The sequence below is a fragment of the Ixodes scapularis genome, unplaced genomic scaffold (assembly GCF_016920785.2).
Source record: "Ixodes scapularis isolate PalLabHiFi unplaced genomic scaffold, ASM1692078v2 PGA_scaffold4__175_contigs__length_147842914, whole genome shotgun sequence".
Lineage (NCBI taxonomy): Eukaryota > Metazoa > Arthropoda > Arachnida > Ixodida > Ixodidae > Ixodes > Ixodes scapularis.
The window spans coordinates 120,311,764-120,334,790 of record NW_024609879.1 but is presented as its reverse complement, the minus strand read 5'-3'; the positions used below and the strand labels follow the sequence as shown (position 1 = coordinate 120,334,790).

Sequence of the window (23,027 nt, the reverse complement as noted above, 5' to 3'; positions counted from 1 at the left end):
CTCTTTCCGCCAAAGGTAAATGTCATATGGCGTTTCCTACCAGCAGGCAGTGAACCAGACATAACCTTGAATATACGTCACAAAGCACAGCTGCTTCAGAATTCTACTGTTTTGGCAACCGAAGAGGTTGCGGTCTTCCAGTTTACTCTAAAGTGAATGGGTGTTCGTATAGTAAAGCTATATTTTGTGTCCGTCTACCGATCCAAGAGTTTGAAATGAAAGTTTTGATAACGGCGCCGCTGTTTGCATTATTCTCGTTCGTTGCGCTTGAGGACCTGGCTATTCCTAACGAAATTTCAGGTGGGTATTTTGTGCTCATCAATTTGGAAACGGCGTTCATTCATAACGGAATATGTAACCAATCTCTGCTCCACTGTCATTGCGCGACGCAGCAGAGGCTGGTTGCACTATCTCTCCACGGGGCGCGGTGCCGCCGGGGGTGAGATGCGCTCCGATAGCAAACCAAAACTGAAAAACCCGTCGATTTTGTGCGGTTTTTCAGAAAGCCGTAAATTGCTTCGCGTGCCTTCTATCGTTCTGCAATTTGTTGATTTAGTGTTTTTTGATGATGCTGAGCAATTTCCTAATTTAAACCGTGCCCTTAAACACAATATTAAAAAGTTAATTACGCAAATATATTTAACAACTTAATTATCCCGGACTTGAATAATTTTTATAAATGGGCCCCTGGCCCCGGACCAAAACGCCACAAGCCTTTTTTCGTTGCGATGAGTAGTTTTCGCAGGAGCGACTTGACTTGAGTTCTCTGAAACAGTCCTGTATATCAAGTTCGGCATTTTCAATATTGATAAACAGAGAGTGTATCCGTCACAATTAATTGTTTTAATTAAACCGTTTAAATAATTAATTATTGAATTCATTAAATTCAACTCAAGTTCAAATAATTGTTTCATTGAGCACATATTTAATAAAACTAATAATTATTTTGTAAAAGAAGTCGCAATTTAAGCAGATTATTTTTTAAGAAATGTGAAATATTGAAATCTTTCCAAGGCTCGGTCTGTGTAAATTGACCATTGCACCAGCAGTTATATTGGCATAAAAAAGTCACATGATAGAAATTTAGATCGAAGGTGTATTTGAGATATATGAAAACGAAGTTTCCAGCTCATTTTGAACGAAAAATATGAATAATTTCGTCGCCGAATCTAAGAACAATATATGCAATTACGAAAGCGAGTGATACCTTTGAATTATTAAATGCGGCTTATAACTTGGGCTTGAACATTTTTATTAAAAGTTTTGTACCAGTATTACAAAAACGTACAATACTCAGCTTGATAATTAACTGCTGGAATGGAAATTGAGGGAATTATTGAAGACGAGCGTGTTGCTGAATAGATATGTATATATTAATGTATTCAACGTTGAGGACGGGGAAGGAAATACAAAGAAAGAAGTTCTCTTTCCGTCCCGTCCTCGATGTTTTATCCTTTCATACATGCTTACCTATTAAGGTAGTATAAACTCTAGCTTTACTGCAAGAATAAAAAGCAACTACATTTTTGAGTATCACTTGACAACTTCAGTCTCACTCTGAGTATTTCCTAATCAGTCAGCTATTCTTATTGCCGTAGATGGTGTGATTATGTCGGCCTTAATGACAAAAATGCATAAGACCACATTTTAAGCGGCTGTACTGAGCCAAGGTGCAGCAGCTTAGCACACTTCTAAAACAATTTATAATACACTAGACGGAAAACGTTTTACATAAATGGAAATTATAGTATGCCAATTTGAAATGTTTACGACATCGCAACGTGTTTGTTAGAACTGATCTCATCTCTTCAGGGTGCCAATCCGGATAATGAAGATGATTAAGATGTTTTGCGGGGACAATGCGTTTAATTGTAGATAGAATAACTGGTAATAATTTTTACAGCAAGCTCGTATACGTCATGTTAACATGGAAACTCAATATGGATTATATAGCTAACTAAAGCCCAGATATTAGCTTCTTTGTAAAGCAGAGATGTCACCGTTATTCTTCCTTACATTCTCCACAGGAGCCACGAAGCAAGCGAAAACAAGGAAATGCCACACACCAGGTGAAACACGTAGATCATAAACACACTTAAGTTCATCAACCATAATGTCGGCTACGTTCATATTCAGTGCACATTCTTTGAGGTTTTGAAAGTTATAATGGGACAAAACAAAATTGGCTTTAGATCATGCAATACAACTAGAAGTAGAAAAAAATAGTATTTAAATGTCAATTTATGTCAACACCGTTAAAATCATTAAGAATGTGGGTACGGTGTTTCCATATTGGCACTAATTAAAAAATATTAATTTAGAACTTCAAAATAAACTTCTAGTCAGGTGAACCTGGTGTATAAAACATTAAAGTGAAAGATGCGACGGGCGTCAGGGATGAATGGGCGACTGTCTCAAAGCAGCTCATTACCACTATGGCTGGGCATCAATTAAAAATGTTAAAATCATTAATCGGCAATCTTTAATCTATTAATTAGTTGATTAATTGGTCGATCGCGTTAATGCCAGGCATAATAGTGACAAAAATGCAAGAGCACATTTTATGTAGTTTTTTTAAGCGATAACTTTCCGGGACGACACTTGGCAGAGATGTTGACCTCGTCGGCTGTCGCCGCACGCGCGAAAAATGGAAAATCTTTCTTTCTCTCGCCTTTTGGGCCGAGGAAAGGGAAGTCGGGAATTCCCGTCGGCCGTGCCACGCGATGAGAGCGAAGAGGGCAGCTCTGGCGTCTTGCCAAGAATGGCGCGACGAAAGGAGACTCTTCGTGTCGTCTGCTTAAAAGACTTGTTTTCAAACATTACTGCGAAATCACACTTTCCCATATCCAGTTGCCACGCGTAAAGTGTGATGCTTTTAGAAACTTCCGCCGCGCTTACCCACTTCCTTCGCGTATCACACTGGTGGCGGTACTCAGTGGCATTCCCGACGCCAAACACGACGGCTGTGAAAATTAAACATGTTGCACATCCGTCCTCAAGTATGTGACGACACCCTTCCACCCGCATTACGCGACCGTGCTACAGCTATCGTTTTTGTTTCTTTGTATATGGTTGGCGCCAAATACGACTTTTTTATATAAACGCCACAATATGGATTTTGTGCTTGTGATGGACATGTGCAGTCGTGTACAGTCTAAATATATTTATATATTATTTAATATTTTCCGGCGAAGCCATAGTGAGAGTTTTCTGGTATTCTTCGACGTGACTATGAACGATCGAGTTTCTTGCTTCTTACCAATCACCTTGTTGCACTACAAAAAATCTGAAGAGACTTTGAACCAGGAGATATGCCAATTTTAATGAACTAGACGACTTCAGAACCGAGAAAGACCGCCATCCCCACTCCAGTTCGCCGTTCCTCACGTCGGCTGTGTAACGAAACCCAGGCTATTTCGCTAGCCAGTCGACACTGTGGCCCGTCGCTTTTCAGTGGCACGGCGCACGGCTGGCCCATTGTGAAAGTCGCCTGTTTTGAGAGGATTGACAACGTTGGTAGTTCAACTTCAACGACGAATTATTAAAAAAAATATCTTTCTAATTGTTGCCTATAACGCCTCAGAGTGGTAGCCCTCTATGGCAGAGGAGCGAGGGATAAACCCGGTCATATATAGCACTGACCGGGTGCGCAGACAGACAAGTGAAAGTGAAGCTACGGGACTTAGTCGCTCTCCGGCTGCCGGCAACCAGATGTCTTTGAGGAGCGCCCTGTCTGCGTTGGACTAGCTGGACACCGCTCTCCTGTGTGTCGCGGACGACTAGAAAAGGTGATGGGCTTTTCGTAAATTGAACGCGGCCTTCTCTGGAACCAGCCCTGCCTCAACCAAGACTAGTGTTGTTCTTGTTTGTGAGTTTGTTTCGGCGAGCACGGTAGTGGTTGCAGAAGGAAATTAAAAAGCAATTTTTGTTTAAATATTTGTCATGGCTTTTCCGGTTGCAAGTTCGAAACTAAACTGTTAAATTTTGTTATCGAGATTAAAGCGTTATTCGATTGATGGGAAGGTTATTGAATGAATTGCCCAGCCCGAGTTAGTACTGCTCTTATGCATGATGTACCTTCAAGAACGTTCCGAATCAAAACACTAGAAGAAAATATCAAATGGATTGAAATTTTCCAAAAAAAAAAGTAGCTAGTTATGAAAAAAAGATTTGGCCCGAGTTCGAACCGGGCCGAGTCGGACCGCCAACAATGCGTTTGCTGGCTAGCCATCAGTCCAACTGATTAGGAACGGTACGATTTATCAAAACTTCGAGAAAGGTAGAAAGTAACATTTAGGAAGCTAGAGTAATGTTGGGGTTATCTGTGTTTTGATAAACACTGGGAGCTCGACCAGTTTGTTTTTCCTGAAAATAATTTTTTTTTAGGTTTTAATAGTAAAAAGGAGAAGCAAAAAAACTAAATCAGATTTAGGACGTTATAGACGAACTTAAAGTGCGAGTGTTTATATTCGTGTAGGCTACATGATCAAAGGCGAGGGATGATAATTAATGCACAGAGCTGTATTTATAGACTGTAAGCGTGTTTCTCATAGAGTGTGATGCTGGGTTGCTAAAGTGTGGCAAGGTTCCCTAACAATTTATATTTCGAAGTTGACTTGCATTTTTTTTCTACGCAGGAAAACCGGTTGTTACAATTGGTTACATTGTGCATGGATTTAATATTACATCTGAGGTCAAATTGGAGCCTGATTTTCATTACTGGCAAAGTGAACTCCTAAGACAGGTAAATTGCCTTGCGGTGTTGTCAGACTAAAATTGTAACTGAAGTATTTAAAACGTTGTTTTCAGTTTGAACGGCGCAAGAAACCGGTTCGAGTGTTGTGATAATTAAATTAAGCTAAATACAAATATTTTTATTTTGATACCTGCACCGAATAGCCGGCCTATCCAGTACTCCACAAATATTCACTTGTGAAACAACTTTATTTGTAATGGCGTCAATAAAGGTGCATATACAAATTTATCGTCAAAATTAAGATACGCGCAAAGCATTATGAAACGTGTCTAGTTATTGAGGTGGTATTTCGCATATAGAATGGGTAATTTTATTGTACGATTTGTTCCACCAATAGTCACAAGACACCCTACAAAAGCCGCTTACCCCAAAACTATCGTAGAGTCGTACCGGGAAAGTTCTTTATTATTACCGGGAAATTTGTTATAATCCACCGACCAGAGGAGCGCTGGATCCGCATTCTCGGAGTTCCCTTTCACGAAGAAGGAGGCGCCCTGGAATGGCTCAGCCAACTTCATGGCTTCGTGGAAACAGCATCTCCATCTCATCCGACGCATCGCCACGCATTTCGGGGGCGCAGGTACCCGCACTATTCGTATCCTCACACGGGCAGTATTGACATCCAAGGCCTGCTACGGAGCTGCTTGGGGCTGACCTCACAAAAGCGCAAATCTCCCAATTGGAAGTACTCCACCGCGCGTGCCTCCGTGCCATTAACGGGCCTCTCCCATCATGCTCTTACGGAAGATCTGCACCACTATACCGACTTTCCTCCCACCCAAGCGATAATTGACACTCGCAACGCGGGCCACCTCTGCCGACGGTTATCCTCTGTGGCTGGACAGCTGCTCCTGACTCACCAACACCAAGTACCTCGCCGTTCTCCACGGAAGCCGCGAGGCCCAATCCTCAAGAGTGTCCCTCCATGGGAAGACTTCATGGTGCGTCTCCCCAAGCCTCTCACCCTCAGAACCAGCCGGGAAGAGCATCGAGAGGAAAAAGCATCCCTAGCCGACCGCAAAGACAACACCAATAGCTACCTTTACCGACATTGCCTGGTGTGAAGCCACCCAACGAGCCACCCTTCCGTGGGTCACCGGCACTGACGCGCATGCCGAGACATACCACTACGCACAAGACCCCACCACCTGTCGCCATTAACTAGATTCCATCCCTCTGACACTAGCCCATCTAAAACCCAACAGACCTCAAGCCAGCTCCCCTGAACCCATCCGGCTTCTGGTTTATACGGACAGCAGAGAGGCCATCACTAGGCTTGTGACCACACCCCGTAAGGGCTCCCTCTGCCAGCGCATTAAGACCCTATGCGCTGAGCTGCTCTCCACCCACAACATAGAAGTGCGGGTGGATTGGGTACCGGGACACGCGGGCGGCCAAGGCAGTAAGGCCGCTCATGCGTGAGCGAGCGCGCAGTCAAGTATCTGCTCCGACCCGGATATTTCGGTCCCACCCCGCACTACTCAACCCGATCCCTGGGGAAAAAAGGCCGCAGCCAAGAAGGCAGATCGCCTTAGTCTCAAGGAGCAGACCTCAGCCAACCCTTCACCCCTATCGAGAGGTCTGCCTAAAGGTGCACAAGTGCTCATTCATAAATCACGCACCGGGGCCGCTCTTACTGAAGACGTCCTAGCCCGATGGAGAACCTACACCCCCAAGAGAGGGCGCCCGCCTGGCGTTCCTCTCTTGGGGGTGTAGGTGAGGTGAGGTGGATGTACCCAGGCGGTACATCCACCTCACACACGAGTTCCCACTCCGCGTCAGCGCAGTCAACAGAGGTTCCCAGCCCGGTGGTGACCTGCTCTACATTGTCTGCAGGCGTTCCCCCTACGGTCCGACATCTACTGTGGGAGTGCGCGGGGCTCCCAACTGAACGGAGATGTTTTCTAGACCCCAATGTTCGCGCCTACGAGGACTGGATTAACCCCAAGAGTAGTGCCTGTGCGAAAGAGACGCTGCTGTTCCTCTGGGACCTCTTAAAACGAAGGTTCGGGCAAGTTGGTTGTTCATGAGTGATAAGGAAACAGCGCACCCCCAAAACAAGCACTCTAAGCTTTCATGCACACAAAAAAAAGAGCCACTTACACAGTGCTGACTGACAAGTCTACGTTATATTTACAATTTTCGTTTTCGTCTTTCTTTGTGGACTATGGTTTCTATGGTCAAAAATTGCCGTTTTCTTCTTCCTTTTTTTTCCTGTATTTTTGTAATAGGAAGCTAAACCATAAAATTATTGTATGGCTAAGTACTCTAGTTCTTTGTTGGATAACATTATGGAAGGAGTGCTGACACATCTCTCTCACCTTTTGCCTCGCAATGTTCTCTGCTTCCATAATTTCTCTTGTCAGCTTGTCGTAGTTCCTGCCTGACACTGTACATTTCTCCAGCTGCGCTGAGCAGCTACAGTCTCGGCAGTGAATTCCCAGGTGTCCGGAGTTCTTGTTGGTGATAGTGCAGCTGTGCTCACGAAGGCGATCGTTGACGCACCGTACAGTGTACCGAAAAGGTGGTCTACTCCTTCACTCTATCCTGTGGACGACAATACGTAGGACAGACCGGACGGTGCGTCAACGATCGCCTTCGTGAGCACAACTGCACTATCACCAACTAGAATTCCGGACACCTGGGAATTCGCTGCCGAGACTGTGGCTGCTCAGCGCAGCTGGAGAAATGCACAGTGTTAGGCAGGAACTACGACAAGCTGACAAGAGAAAGCATGGAAGCAGAGAACATTGCCAGGCAAAAGGAGAGATGTGTCAGTACTTCTTCCATAATGTTATCCAACAAAAAACTAGAGTACTTAGCCATACCATAATTTTATGGTTTTGCTTCCTATTACAAAAACACAGGAAAAAGAAGAAAAAACAAACGGGCAATTTTTTACCATAGAAACCCTAGTCCACAAAGAAAGACGAAAACGAAAATTGTAGATATAACGTAGAGTTGTCAGTCACCGCTGTGTAAGTGGCTCTTTCTTTTGTGTGCATGAAAGCTTAGAGTGCTTGTTTTGAGGGTGCGCTGTTTCCTTGTCACTCTGGGACTTTCCGCGCGCGACGGGCATTGACCTAAAAATATAACCTTAATTTTCGTTTTCTTTAATCCTCCCTGAAAACCGTCCCCTCCAGGCCGTCGCGCCATCTTTATCTTAATAAAGTGTAACAACAACAATCTTTTGTATTTAAGTCGAAATAGCTACAATATAAGCACCCAGGCTTAATTAAAACCAAAATATTATTCAACCCTATATTGCTCGCTAAGGTGGATAAAACAATTCACCAAGCCTTCATTCTGAAGTCATTATAAAGAGACACTTGTTCTGAGTTTTCACTTCATTGTCCCCTGCTTCGCGATTTATAAGCAAAACTAGGCAGAACTGAGCAATCAAATCATATAAAATCTAAACAAAAATTATCATGTTTAAAAAGAGGAGCCCCGACAGGAGCGCCACGTAAATTCCTCGCCCATCGGCCTGGTTCGTCAATTCCGAAGATAGGGCCCGTCATTCCAAACCTCCGCTTTCGGGGCACAAAGATGACATAGTCATAGTAACGCAGGAAAAGGGGGAAAAAAGGGGACGGACAGCACACGACTCCAAACTCAGTCAAAATTGTAGTAGTCCAAGACATTATGAAATATTCCAAAGACCTAGCAGGAGTACAAACTGAGCGTTAAAAACAAAATAAAAAAACACGAAGAAACTAAAAACTAAAAGCAAACAGAAATACACACAGAATGATGAACACAACTAAAGAACCCACGAAGAAACTAGGAACTAGCAACGAAAGGACAAAGGCAACCATGGATACCAAAGCAAAGTCACAATCCTCCAGCCTCCCGCCCCCTTTTTCTCCCCTGTCTACCTTGTCTATCTTAAGCCAGCTCGCTGTACTCTAAAGTTTTAAAAAAACTTAGTGACTGACAGCTGACCTAGAACTTAGTGATTTAATATTGAAGCGCGAACCTTAGTGTGACCCCTCACCCATCAGACGTAGAACGTGCCTCCAGGCTTAAAACCTTGAAGGCTAACAAGAACAGGCCCATCAATGAAAAGTTTTTGCGTTATAAAAATAACTTGTAACATTGCGAAAACGGGGGGGGGGGGGGGGGGGGGGGGGTTGTGTCAGCACAAGATGTGTTGTTGCAAATAAGTGATTCGAAACTTTTGGGGAGGAGTTTTCCTTTTTTTCTTAGGCAATTTTCAATGTGACAAAGTTATTTTGAACAGGTGTTAACTTTATCGTATATTTTTAGTTATTATGACAACCTAAGCATTAATAATAATTCCGAGAAAGATAGAACTATTCTCACTATGTTTTGTTAGGTTATTCCATAGACAAAATATATTCAAACACATTAAGTTGCTTTAGAGGTTCTTCGCTCAAAGCTCTCTACCTGAAAACTTCGTTTCGTTTAATTTCATTTAAGCCACTGTAAACATAGAAATAAAACAACGCAAACGAATATTCTCTAATTTTAACTATCTCATAACTTGAGTCTGTCAATATATCTTATTTAGAGGCAATGTAATGCTAGCCAGCCCTTATGTAGGGTGGGAGTTTTGGGAAATGAATAGTACCATCCTTTTTCTTTGAAACGATTTATGTACATCTGTAACGAATTTTGTTTAATGTTGATTCATATGTTCGTTCGCTTGATCATAAAAATTAATGTTTCCGCAGGCAAACGAATGGCTGCAGGAGTATAAGGTAAACATAAGACTTGAAAATACGACTGTCGCACAAGTAAGTGAATGCAATACATAACGTGTGATTTTTTAATCAAATAGCTATACCTCTTCCCACTTAGGCTACTAGCACGCAGTCGACAAGAATAGAAAAGTGGAGAAGCAAAAATGGTTATGTTAGTCCCTTTGAGGTTCTGAGATACCTAAAAGAAGATATAAAAAATCACACAAAGTATAACCCTGATATTGTCATCCTTGTTACAAAGTGAGTATGGCAGTAATTGAAAGTAACTGTTTCGAAATAAACCAACGATCTTTCACCTTGGTCCATAATTCCAATATCTAAGGGTAACCCTTTGTCAGTAAAGCTTTTTGTTTATCTTGTACAAATTAAGTATGATATTAAATAAAATTTACCATTAAAAACAGGTATGACGCCTTAACTGGGCAAGACATCCCCATAACGAAAAATAGTTTTTCACCAGAGAGTATTTTTAGTGTACTCAATACTGTGATATGTAGAAAATATGGTGGCTGTTGTAGAGAAAAAGCATCATTCTTTTTTTCTTGAGCTATTCGTCTTAACTTAGTTTCCATTCTCACGCATAGTACGCTCGAAAGCAGTTGCTGGTTTACAGCATTTGTATTATTTGTGTGAACTGTGAATGAAGTCTACACCCAAACCCATACATTCATGATACAATTACAAATAACAAAGACAATATGACATATTTATACATCATTCCACAGGATTCTCCATAAATCTGTTTGATATTACTGCATATTATATGCATATTTCAGAATGAACAACCAGCTTGCTTGCTCTTTTTAATAAATATGCAAAAACTATATAAACTGTGACGTTCGAAAATACCTACATTAAAATTACAAATAAAGCTTTTTTTATATAGATAATGGTGTAACCTCTTCCATTTTTTTTACATCTAAGTAGCTTAGTTTGCGTGCTCTCTCACATATAGTTTCAGATTGTATTTTAAGCTTTTAAATAAAAAGTATGTCCAATTAAAAGAATAGGGTCCGCGTTATATGAGTCGACAAGCGTGTTCGTTAAGTTCACAAAAATAACCACGTCTGCCCAAGTTATATATCGCTGTTATGAACTCGTAGGATGCACCTTCATAGGTTTCTTCAAGCGTGCCTGCTTTGTTTCCTACTTAGCGAAGTTGCATCCCCAACTAAAATGGAAGCAGTTTTTTGGGGTTTTTTTTTCTTCAGAAACTTTTGTGGTTGCACGTTGGACTTCTAGACATGTTTGCTTGGAAAATATTTAATTTAATGTTATAAATGTCCTCCCTGATTGCAAACAACAGACATTGACACCCACTGAAACGTTAATGCAATCCTGCAAATGAGCAGTGCTGTACGCCAACCTGAACGAAGAAATTAATAATATGACACTTCTCTTTGTTTATCTCAACCTTGCTGTCATGTCCTTAGATACATCGCCTACTGTCGTATTTCCCCCATGCAAAAAATAGCATGTTTGAAAATGATAAAAAGTAAAAGTTTCTTCTGCTCCCCTGCACGATCTGACTGACGAGTGAGAAACAAAAGTTAAAAGACTTAACACGTCTGCTTGTAAATTCCGCCCCCCCCCCCCCCAAATTTTTTTAAATATTTACATCGTTTGATGCATTTTTGTGGGCGTAATTTTGTGGCCTCGCCTGGTGCTTACAAAACTAAGAACCTTTTCCTGGCTCTCATTGTTTGGAGATAATTCTACTAAGATCATATGACGGGCTAGTCGGTTATACATTACATAATTAAAAGTAGCGCTAAAGACGAGGGCAAGTAAAAGACACGGACATGCACAAGCACTGACCCATAACTGATATTTAGTCAAGATTGAAAGGAAGAAAGCAGAAGTTCAAGAGCATATTCGAAATGAGAATGAACACTAAAGAAGCCGAAAGAAAGCAACAATTAATTGCCAATGTCTATGTCTTTTACTTGTCCCCGTCTTTAGCGCTGCATTTAATTGTGTAATGCTTGGAGAAATTGACGTGAAATATTTGTTGTAAGATTGTTTCCGAATGCCGTAATAGTATTTATATTGACAATATATTCATATTTTGTAAACAAAATGTATAAATATTACATTATTGTCTTCAAAATATATTCCGAGATTGCCTTTACGCTTCAGCTTCAAACGATAACAAACATGGCTGAGTTTGTGGAGTACTCAACGACCGTAGCTCGTTGAGCTCGTTTATTTGTACGAGTGCGAGTCGTTCTAGTTCGCCAATATTTTTAGAGCGATATCTCCTCAACCGACCTAGTTGGCATCAAACAACTGTCACATGTACGCGCGTTCGGAAGCGCTGTGCAGGTGCTTGGGTTCATAGCAGGACTGGGCTAGGCCTAGCGTCCCACGCCTTCGGAACTTTGTGCGGGTGGGTGCTTGAGTAAGTACCGGGACTGTCCTAAGCCTTGCGTCCCACGTCAACTATGCTGCTTCATCTGGCTTGATTTGTTCCTTTGCAAGTGTTAATTGTTGTTTAATAAAGGTGTTGGTTCCCGTAAAAGCGGCCCCGCTGCTCTCTGAATTGTGAAAAGGTTTTGATTGCAACAACGGTTTAATACCGGGGAGATGCCTCCTACCTACACAGGCAGGAATTTGCGAGCCATTTGAATGGAGGCAGTCGGGTGTTAATTTGTTTATGTACGCGTCACATCGCTTCAGAAAGCAAGTATCTCTCAACCTTTTCAGTCCACCTGGCCTACAAAGGCGAATATTTTTACGTCGCGTTTGAATTGCCCGTCACAAAGCTCACCCAGCGTAATGGCGGTGGGTAGGTTAAAAAATATCAAGAACACTAAAGCTTGAAATACAACATATTTATTTTGGTAATTTTGTTTAATCCTCTCGGCCACCTTTTACCGCGCATCGATAGACGCTGACGGACGCTTGTATTGAACCGTTTCCCGTGCATGATAGAACGCTAGAACGCCGCTTTCATGGTCGGGTCTTCTTAACGTTGCAGAAGGGTTCAGACGGGGCCGAAATAGCAGACGGACGGAGGCGAAAACGGACGCCGTCGTGCAGCTTTCGTGTCCGCGTCTCACGGGCACAGCGGACGACGACAGACCATAACAGACTATGCCTGTGGCTGCCGCACGTCTGCTTGCACGAGTAGCATGGGGTGTCAGACCCGACTAGACGTACCGGATATCGCGAAAGAGAGACACTAGCCTTCTTAGCTGGTTCGGTCGAACAGCCAAACCAATCCAGTAGTAATGGGCGGGGCCGCTGATCTTTTGGACGGGACTTAGAGCCTGCCGTAATTTCCAACTAATTTTTTCTAACAACGTAAATATTAAAAAAAAAAAAAAACTCTTTCGGTGGAAATACAAAACAAAAAATTAGGCCCTTTAAAAAATTGTTATTGTTTTTCTTCAGCAGCATTTAGGGACATCCCGGTTCAGTCATTCTGACGAAAACTGAACTCCAAACATCATATGGTACCTTTCGTTCCTTGTGGTATTTGATTTTGATGTCGTCTTGCAAAAGAGCAAATTGTGTCCCTACATTCATATCTAGTCTTTCCTCAGTGTTTTGGATCCAGTGTGGGATATTACTCCGACAAACTGTAGAGTCTTTATCGTTATTGCCATCATGCAACACAGTCGAAGGTCGCCTTGAAAAGTTTTGTTTTCAAACACATCAATGATAACCTGTCTGTTATAACATCTGGTCTCAAAAGCCACCGAATTTGTTGTAAGCGAAATATTATATATTGAAAATTTATAGATGAGCAGGTTGAAGGCATATATGCCGGGAAATGCGTACGTTTATTGATGCATTTATAATGAGCGAGGAAATTGGCGGTTATATGTTTATCAATAATAAACTTTAAGAACAGAACTGCATCAGAGAGGGCTCAACCAAGACACACATTATTTTATTCTAACAATTTCAGTTGTGTATAGCTCTGTGAATATTACACCATGCTCATTTTCAGAGTACCTCTGACCCTCTATACTTTGGGTGAGTACATTTAGACATATCAGTGCACTATTTATAATATATATCTAGAATGGAGATAAAAAACGAGAAATATAAATGGAGGCTTTAAAGAGCATTATAGAGTGTTTCTAGGTAATCAGAGCACGAATCTGCCGGACCCAATGACCATATTTTGTGAAGAAAGCCGTAGTTTAGGATATAAATCTTTTATAAAATGCCTGCGATTTTCATTTTAAATATGATTAGAGTGAAGCACCCAACACAGAATCATTTGTGGTTTCGATATTCAGTCAAAACAAATGCAAGATGTTTGCATGCAGGATGGGACAGAATTCCGCAGTGAACACCTAGTGCATATTCAATAACTTTTTTTATTTTTTCACTGCTAAAAATATTGAGATGTTAACTTGCGATGATTGAGTGACTACTTTCTAGTGATCATCATTTATCTGCTGTGCTTCTCACCTTTTCCTTAAACGCTTCTGAGAAATTAGATACTTAAACATTAAGACAAATTACTTTGAATTTGATTCATACAATCTAAATCATCTTGAGAGAAAGGTTTAATTTTAATTGTAGGAAAATATATTTAAGATTTATGGGAAAAAAACTCAGTGCAATACTCCATTCATGACTTCTTGTATGTTGCCTATCTTTTCAAGGTTTTGGTTCATACGAGCCGCTTTGTCATGACGTTGTGCCAATATTTTTAACATACAAGAAGGAGTTGGTTAAAGATACAGGCGATCGTTTGGGTCAGGTGATTTTAAACAGGTACGGTTTCTTCAATAATTAATAGATGTGCCTTAGACCAATATTTCAAACTCTTTGGTTACTTTTTCATACCGTTGTGCCACGGACGAGGAATTTTCATATACACGTCAGTTTTTATTGCCTTCGATGTATACAGTCTCTTTATTACTATCGTTTGATATCTAAATAAACTGTAAAGTAACTTGCATGACCGAAACAGAACGTGAGAGATGTACAACATGACATTTGAATACTTATGTTTTCTACTAAAAATACCTCAAAGTGCCTTTTTGCTTACTTAATTATTTGACGACAGAGTACGGCCATGTGTATGTATTTAGTTTGCTGCAGTGTAAAATTGCTTGAACTGTAATTTTAAATTATTTACATCCAGTTTTTTTTTCTACAGTTTATAAAATTAAGGTGGATGAGTCAGCAGGTTTATTATTTTCATATTCAATATCGCGAAAGTCAACTGTTTTTAATACGAATCATAATCCTAAAAATAATAGAAAATACGTTATAACGTCTGCAAGTCAAAAGCTCTTTGCGCCGAACAAAATGACATCATTATTGAAAACAAATGACTAGCTGTTATTTCGGTAGTTCACATAACTCGGTCATACCTGGTTACAGAACAGCGCCATCTATGTTGGTTTTCTTCCCTAAAATACCTCACTGGCAGACGTGCTCAATGGGCGCTTGTAGTGCAGGAGTATGACTTTACTCTGGTATACAAATTTGGCCGCAAACATAAAAACGCCGCTAGTTTATCTCGATGCCATATGGACAAACCTCGTGAGCGCCTGAATAACATGGATGAGGTTTTTTGATGTTGCAACAGTCAGACTTGAATGTATATCAGAGTCCTTCAAGACAGTACTGGTAACAAAACTTTGGCCAAAATTTGGTAGAATGGCAAACACCGACACCAGAAGTACCATTGACTTGGAAAGATCTTTTTTTTTTGTGGCCCTTCCATTCCAGTCAGCCACCCCAATTACGCGATTACAAGTAGTGTTCAAAAACAATTTCACTTAAACCGACATTTTTTACTCCTGCCTATTTATTATTGTAAGCAAGCAATGCTTTATATATCAGCAATAACAGAACTTACAAATGCGTTTTCTTCGTGTGCTTTCAAGAAGGGGGAAAAACGTAAATTTGCAAGCAAAAAATACTCGGGCGATTGAGCGTGCGGGTTCGAAGCGCCTCTACTTGGTAGATCTACTCTCGGCGGTGAAGTTTACAGGCGATCGCAGTATTGATGATTCATTCTTAGGCAAGAAAACGAACGAAGAATCATATTATTTTGAAGAATGTTGCACAAATAAAATTTTATCAGTTTAGCGAAAATAGAGAGCTGAAGACGCTTAGATTACCGAGAAACTTTGTCAATGTGATGACGAGTCACGGCGATCTCTTGGTGGCTCGTTCAAAGTAGGCTCAGGCTCGAAATTCTGATGTCACTCACTTTCTGGTTGTCAGACTTTTCGCCCCCTTCTCGGTGCTAGCGCCACGCGCGGTTGAGCACTAAGCTCTGCCATTGCGTTACGGAGTGGGTTTCGTGACCAGCAGCGTATTGTAGGACTCTGGTATTACTTTAGAGGTGTCCAAGGATCCAAGTATATAACTCGAAGGAAGTAACATCACAATATATTTAAGCCGTAATATTTTTTTTAGAAAGCACTTACCACCCGTCCTATAAAAGACGGCGCCTCAACATTTCACAAGACGTAGAAAGTTAAATTGTGTAGTTTCTTGCAAAATGTGTATGAACATTCTTCAATCGTTCTATGATCAAACAATCTCAGACATATAATATTTAAAGAGTGATAAAAAAATTCTCTCTCATTATGGAACGCTTCTCCGCGCCCCAATTTGAGAGGTTTGTCTTCAAGTAAGTCCAGTTGTACTTTAAATACAAGCATAAAAAAAGCCCGCCACTTCACCTGCAGCATTGCTGCAACGTTCAGTGTGTCGAGCACGCCCTTCCGACGTGTAGGGATATATTTTGTTTGGTCAATTAAAATTATTATCATAAGGCCATTGATAAACTGTCACAGCAGTCGACCACTTAACTCGATACGCTGAGGCGGCTGCATTAAGGTTTGCTACATCAGAGCAAATGGCAGGGTTTATGGTTCAAAATAGGCTTGTCCGTAATGGCGCGCCACAAGTCCTTTAAAGTGACCATGGACGTCTGTTCTTTTCTACGTTTTTACAGGACTCTCGCTGACATGATCTCCATGTTAATTATTTCTGACCACACAAACTGGGACACAGTACTACCTTTCGTGACTTTTGCATAAAATACGGCCCTCGAGTACACCACGCACCTTTCTCATTTTCACTTAGTGTATGGTCGCGAAGCTTTGATCACCTTGGACACCATCTTTCTTGTGATCAGGACATCCGAATGAAACAAACTCTAGAACAACTTCATTTTCCGCGCCGAGGTATGCCGTTAGCTCGCACAATCACACACACCAAGACAACAACAAACTGCTAAAGTTGAAGGTGAATTTTGTGGAGTGTATATAAGAAGGTGACCAAATAAACTTGTCTTTAGCTGTGTTAGAGACGTGTCTTCGACTGTTCATTTTTCTTCTACTTCGAAACTTTCATCTTTTCCTGCCTGAGTCTCGGGCTAAGAACAAAATGGTTAACATCCACCAGCTCGCCTGCGCAATCACTACATTATCATTGCTAAAGGACGCTAGGACAAGCAGCACACCCATACCAGATTTACTCCTGTCGATCTCGTGTGGGTTTGTACCCCCTCGCTACAAGCTTGCCGAGCTGACAATTTCCTCCACAAATACATTGGACCTTAACATATTGTCAAGCAAGCATGCCCCGTTCCCTACTTTTCCGGGCCTGTGTCTTCATCCAGTGATTACCGCCAACAGACGTCAGAGGCTCCACATGTGAACCGATAAAGATCTACCACCCGCCCCCGAGCACAACTTCGCTCCATCACTAACAAGACACCTGTAATTGCGACCCACCACCTGGGACGGGGAAAGGGGGAGGGGGAACTGTAATTTTTTTGTATCGTCGTCTTTGTTGGACATAGCCTACAACCAAATGTTTAAGGAAAAAACATGAACCTTGAATTAGTTTCCAGATTGGTTTCTGATCTAGGAAGCTGCTTCTCAATACTCCGGCTTATGATAAGATCAGTACTACGCCTAAAAGGCAGTTATCCTCCAATCGGTAGAATAACTACTTTTAATATTAGTTTGCAAACAGCAGAACCCAAACCCAAACTAAGAAGATTTACGACCGTTTTTGTGATTGAGGACGCGTTAAATATGCACATAAATATATTGAAGATGCCGGCCTTAATACACTCACATTTGCACACTGACGGTTCGTGCCGTGACACGTGCTTCCAGTAGAACACTTGACCCTGCGTGCTCAGCACTTTTGTTTGTAAGCACAGTCACGCTCTTTGATGTTGCTTAGATTTAGTTGACGCAAATATCAGGAGGAGGCATCAACTATCAATCCTGTGTATATTACAGCGTTATATGGACATAATTGAAAAAGCTCAATGTCTTACTTCGATTGCGTTCTTAAATTACATTTGAAGGGCTATTGCAACGAAATTTCGGCGCTCATTTCTTGGTGCATACTTGTTCAAGGGAGCAGTATCACATCACACACACTTATCTCTTTCTGAAAAAAGACACAAAAATAAAATTTCAAACGAATTTAACGATCAGCAAAGGGCACCTGGTGGATGTCGCTAAAACCACGTGTGTAATGCCCGTCTAGGAATCCTGAAAGGTGGTGGCATGCCTTGAACAAGTCGTCATGCCGCCTGCTCTCAGGCCACCACGAGAAAAAAGGGGAAGGAGGAACTCTCCTCTCACTGGAACTCTTTTATGTGTATTTTGTACTCAAAATTCCTACAAAAGCAGCATTTGGGGTTAGTTACGGTGGCCCGATCGCTGGCAAAGCTTCGGCCGCTTCGGTGGCTGGAACGGCTAGGACACCCTGTCGGCGTCAGCCTCGCTGAAGCTTTGTTTCTCCTGAGACAATCTATGTCACGACTTCGCCGGATGTCGCGTGTTCTGCGCTGGCTACTCTCCGAGCGCTTGCCAGAGTGACACGTTTATAACAAAAAAATACAGCCATCAGGCTCAAAATTCAAACGTGTGTGTAATTTACAAATTTCCTTGATCATATCAAGCCTATTTTTGAACACGACGGGTGTATTTCAAATTTCGTTGAAGTACCCCTTTAAAATAGTGCATTAACCACGTATTGTGATGGTATACGAACAATTACCTAGAAAAAGCCACTAGAAATTGGAAGCTTGCGTTCAATTTAGGACGTTACTGAAGCATCAGTGCCTTTTCTTAGAAATGTTCATATACGCTGAAAGTTCCTTGTTATTAATGAAATAAATACTTATATATAATTAGAATAAAACAAGCATAACCTATTTTTTTCAGCTTAAATATAAATAACTACAATACCTGGAATAGAATGCGAGAAGCAGATCGGTGGCACTACTTTGAGTAAGTGTAATATTTGATTTACTCGAAATGCGCCTTATGTATGTAAAAAGTCTTTATTTCGTTCATTTTCTTTATTATACTTCAAGGGTTCCAGTGCGGCACTACATAAGGCGGTAATAAATACAGGCATGTGAGACACGTTAAACAGAAAGCTAGTAAACAACTTATCAAACGTTGTTCGCGCTCATTGAATATATGCAACTTCCTACTGAAAAAACGCCCGTCGAGTGAGCTCTGTTAAAAATAAAGGATGATCAAATATTGTTAAAATGGAAACATGTACATTTTTCATATATGACCTCCTTTCTATTCTCCCCTCTTCTCCTGCCGAACATTCTCAGCCCCGTAGCTCGATAAAGATTAGCCTCTAGACGCAGTTGATTTGAAACAGAGGTTCAGAAAGCGCAAACAGTTGGCTATATTTTGCTTGACAACAGAAAGAAGAAACTTCGTCGTTCCTTGCCCCGAGTTGGTTTTATTATTTTTATTGTCAGTGAATGCTTCCCACGCGCTCTTCAGTTAATGTATATTCTGCTCCTGCCAGGATATTTGATATATTTAAACCAAATATAAAATCACATTTCATGGATGGCCGTTGTTAGCTTTAAGTCGTTTAGAAGGCATTAAACAATTGTTTAGGAGTGGTGATGAGGAACTTCTTGTGTATTCGTTTTCCCGTTAAACTTATCGATTAAGTCGGGGCGTTATCTGACACCATGCACGACTTGGCACCGTAGCCCTAGGTAACGCGACCAAGTCGCGTAACATTAACAATTGACGTCAATTTCACCCTGAACTTTAGCGGCGAAATTTACAGCACGTGACCTGAAATCCCGCGACGTGGCCGTGTGAAGTGACGTCGCACTGGCACGTGATCTGACATCACTTAGCGGCAAATCATATGACTCAAGCTACCCGCAATTTCAGTGAGAAAAAACTGACGTCACGGTGTTAAGCCGTAGAGTTACATGACGTCATAAGTTGTAAGGTCACGTACGTCATTTAGTCCTCTAAATTTAGCAGAAAAATAGATGTCCCGCAACCTTACGTCACGCGTGCTTCTCAAGTGATGTTACGTCACTGCGTTAGGTCGTGGAGTAACCTGAAGTTATAGGGTCACGTGACGTCAATTTCCACGCAAAATTTTCTGGGGGAATGCACGGCCGGACAGACGCACATGGCGTACAAATTTTAGTATTGCCTGGTTCCTCTAAAAAATGTTCTATTCTTCAAAAACAACAGTTTAGATTTCACCACAAACCAATTTGCTTTTAGCATCACTAGGAATATACAAAATTCACATGGTCGGGGCTCCCTCTACTAGCTACCTCTTTACTCAATAAAAAAGGAATATTTGTACTAATTTATGAATTTGAATTTAATTCTTTTTCACGTGACGATTCTTTCTTGACTCTGATATATATATATATATATATATATATATATATATATATATATATATATATATATATATATATATATATATAGATGAAGTAAGGTATGTATAAAAACAATGGGCCGGGAAACCTTAATAAGTCAAAGATGCGTACTGTCGGAGTTACTTTGAATTAGTAACTCCGACAGAACGCATCTTTGACTTATTATATATATATATATATATATATATGAAAATTATATATATATATATATATATATATATAATGGGATTGAGTGAAGATTGACAAGTGCAGCCGTAGTAATATTGAGAACGAAGAGGGGAGAAGGTGATTATTGAATTTATTGCATTAAAGTTAGGGAAAGGGAAAGAGAGCTGGCGAAAAATTGGGCCAGGAGCGGGGATTGAACCCGCAACCTTCGCCTGTCCGGGGCGACGCCTTAACCGATTAGACCATCCTGGCCACTGGTTTCGGCGGACTCAATTTCTGACCAGCTCTCTGTGGTCAGAGAGCTGGTCAGCTCTCTGGTCAGCTCTCTGACCCCCGCTTTGACCCCCGCTCCTGGCCCAATTTTTCGCCAGCTCTCTTTCCCTTTCCCTAACTTTAATGCAATAAACTCAATAATCACCTTCTCCCCTCTTCGTTCACAATATATATATATATTGTGTGTGTAAAGTAATGAAGTCGCACATCGAAGCGTTGTTGGTGCTTTAAAGCATTTAGTGTGAGACCTTCAACTTAAGGAAAATTAAATGCTTATAGTCCGTTGCAACCTAAGAACGAAGGGCGAGGGTAAGACGGGGCGGGGAGGAGGAAGCAGACAGAACGCTAGAGAAGAGAGAGGGAAACCTCCTTCTCTCTTTAGCGTTCCGTCTGCTTCCTCCTCCCCGGCCCGACTTACCCTCGCCCTTCGTTCTTAGGTTGCAACGGACTATAGGTACGTATTTTTAGAGAAAAAAAGAATGAAAAACGTTTACAATTTTTTGTAATGCCGAATGAGAGCACAGCTCTAGAGGAGGGGGAGGAAGGGTAGGGTGGGGGATGGGAGAGTACGGAGGGGAATTTACCGGGAAATTTTAAAACAATTTCCCGGTAAATTCTCCTGCTAAATATAACGGGGACATTTTTCTGCCAAATCGATTCTAAATTTAGCGGTGAAGTTTACCCGCTGAATTTCTTGTCAAAATTTCCCCGCTAAGTTTAACGGGACAATTTCCCCACTAAATGTAGCGGAAAAAATTGCCCACTAAATATTGCGAAAAAATTTCCCCGCTAGATGTAGCGGTAAACGTTTCCCCTAAATTTATCAGAGAAATTTTCCGCTAAATTTGGCATAAAAATTTATCGCCAAATTTAGGCGCCGTGTGACGACATTCTCATAACGTCCCACGTGATGTCAAGTACGACGTCATTATGGCAAACGTCTAATAACACAACGCGCGGTTGCGATGACGGCGATGCCGCTCACGCCGGAAACAGGCGCCTAAGAGCTGCGCCCTAAATCTAAGGTTTTCATTATGTGATCCTTAAATGTATCGATTTGGGTAGTTTAGTATCACTGCTAACCTAGTGCGCTTAACCTATAACAGCAGTGGAGCGATCTTAAAAATGTTTTGGTGACAGATTTTTTATTTTGTTTTTTTTTTATTTCAGGAAATGCGTAGCACAAAGGTTGCAAGAAGACTACTTTTGAAAGAAGGTTCGACGCACGTCGCGTAGACGAAGGTGTGCAAAGCAATTATATCTACTGCTTGGGCTTGAATTAAAAAAAAAAACGCAGTAAAATCTGTACTTTCTGCAGTTTTTTTTTATTTTTAACAGATCATTAACGGTTTTGTGAATGGATCTCTCTATCTGTGTTTCTCGCGGGTTTACCATGTGCATACTTACATTAAGAAAAAGTTTACTTAAAATTTCGGTGTCCAGCTACACTAAACATAATATATGCATTAATCACACTGCCCAATTCCGTGACCCATGTTCAAACTAACTTTTTACAAATATACTTATGAGCCTCAGAAAAGGTTTCTGTCTGACCTGAAAGGTAAGAGGTTAAACTTTTCCCTAAACGACATTATGCAAACCAAAGAAAACGTTGATGCTTCACTTTAACCAGCTCACCTTCCTTCTTACTTTCTTTTAAATCTTCATGTTACAGTGCAAAGTTTTGCTTCGTAAACTCAAGTTTTGGTGTTATGTATAGACAAGTTGTGGACACCCTATGTTATATGACTTTCAAGTGTTAGCCTATCTTGTTCGAGCGCAGTTATTTTTGTAGAAAAAGTATAAACCTGTGTAGGGAGAAAAGTTTTATATTTAGGTTAATATGCTTATTACGTCCTGCTCCCCACCATTCTGTCATCAGATGTCGATTACTACTCTGCTAAGTTTTTCGACAGACAGCAATTTTTACACCCTGCGTCATGTAAGTAACAGTCGCCGGTTCGAGTGGAAGGGACTAGATATTCAAGCAGAAGAATACGACATCTTCATGCACTCTGGCAAGAGCAGCTAAAAGTGCAAGGTTCGTTCAAGGCGCGCCAATCCTTCTGCGACGATGCTTATCGGCGTGGCATCTGATGGTTTGGGCTACACCCAGAACTGGGATCACTGAATCCACCATCGGCGGAAAGGAGAGCAGAGAATGGGCACATGCAGGGCAATTGTTGTACATTGTTCGCCTGCTTGTGAGACTCTAGTCATGGAGTAGTGTAGAGATACATAAAGAGTGGGCCATAAAGAGGGGGCCTATCGCTGCTCAGCTATTAGGATTCACAACACCCACTAGCTGGGAGAGTGGCACCTAATTATTTATTCATTCGTTTTATTCGTACAATTAGAAATATTGTTGCTTTAATTTACGTATTTTTAAATCTATTAGTACTTTCGAACGCTTTGA

At 41.2% G+C, this 23,027-nt stretch overlaps 1 protein-coding gene across 1 annotated transcript; it reads left to right on the top strand.

Annotated features, from left to right (window-relative positions):
* Window positions 1-215: 215 nt before the first annotated feature.
* LOC115312000 lies at window positions 216-21,821 on the top strand. The gene is made up of 9 exons (XM_029970860.2): window positions 216-300; window positions 2,028-2,069; window positions 4,638-4,744; window positions 9,454-9,516; window positions 9,581-9,723; window positions 13,442-13,467; window positions 14,109-14,220; window positions 18,666-18,731; window positions 21,782-21,821. The coding sequence occupies exons 1-9, from the start codon at window positions 216-218 to the stop codon at window positions 21,819-21,821; spliced, it is 684 nt and encodes a 227-aa protein (XP_029826720.2).
* The last annotated feature ends 1,206 nt before the right edge of the window (window positions 21,822-23,027 follow it).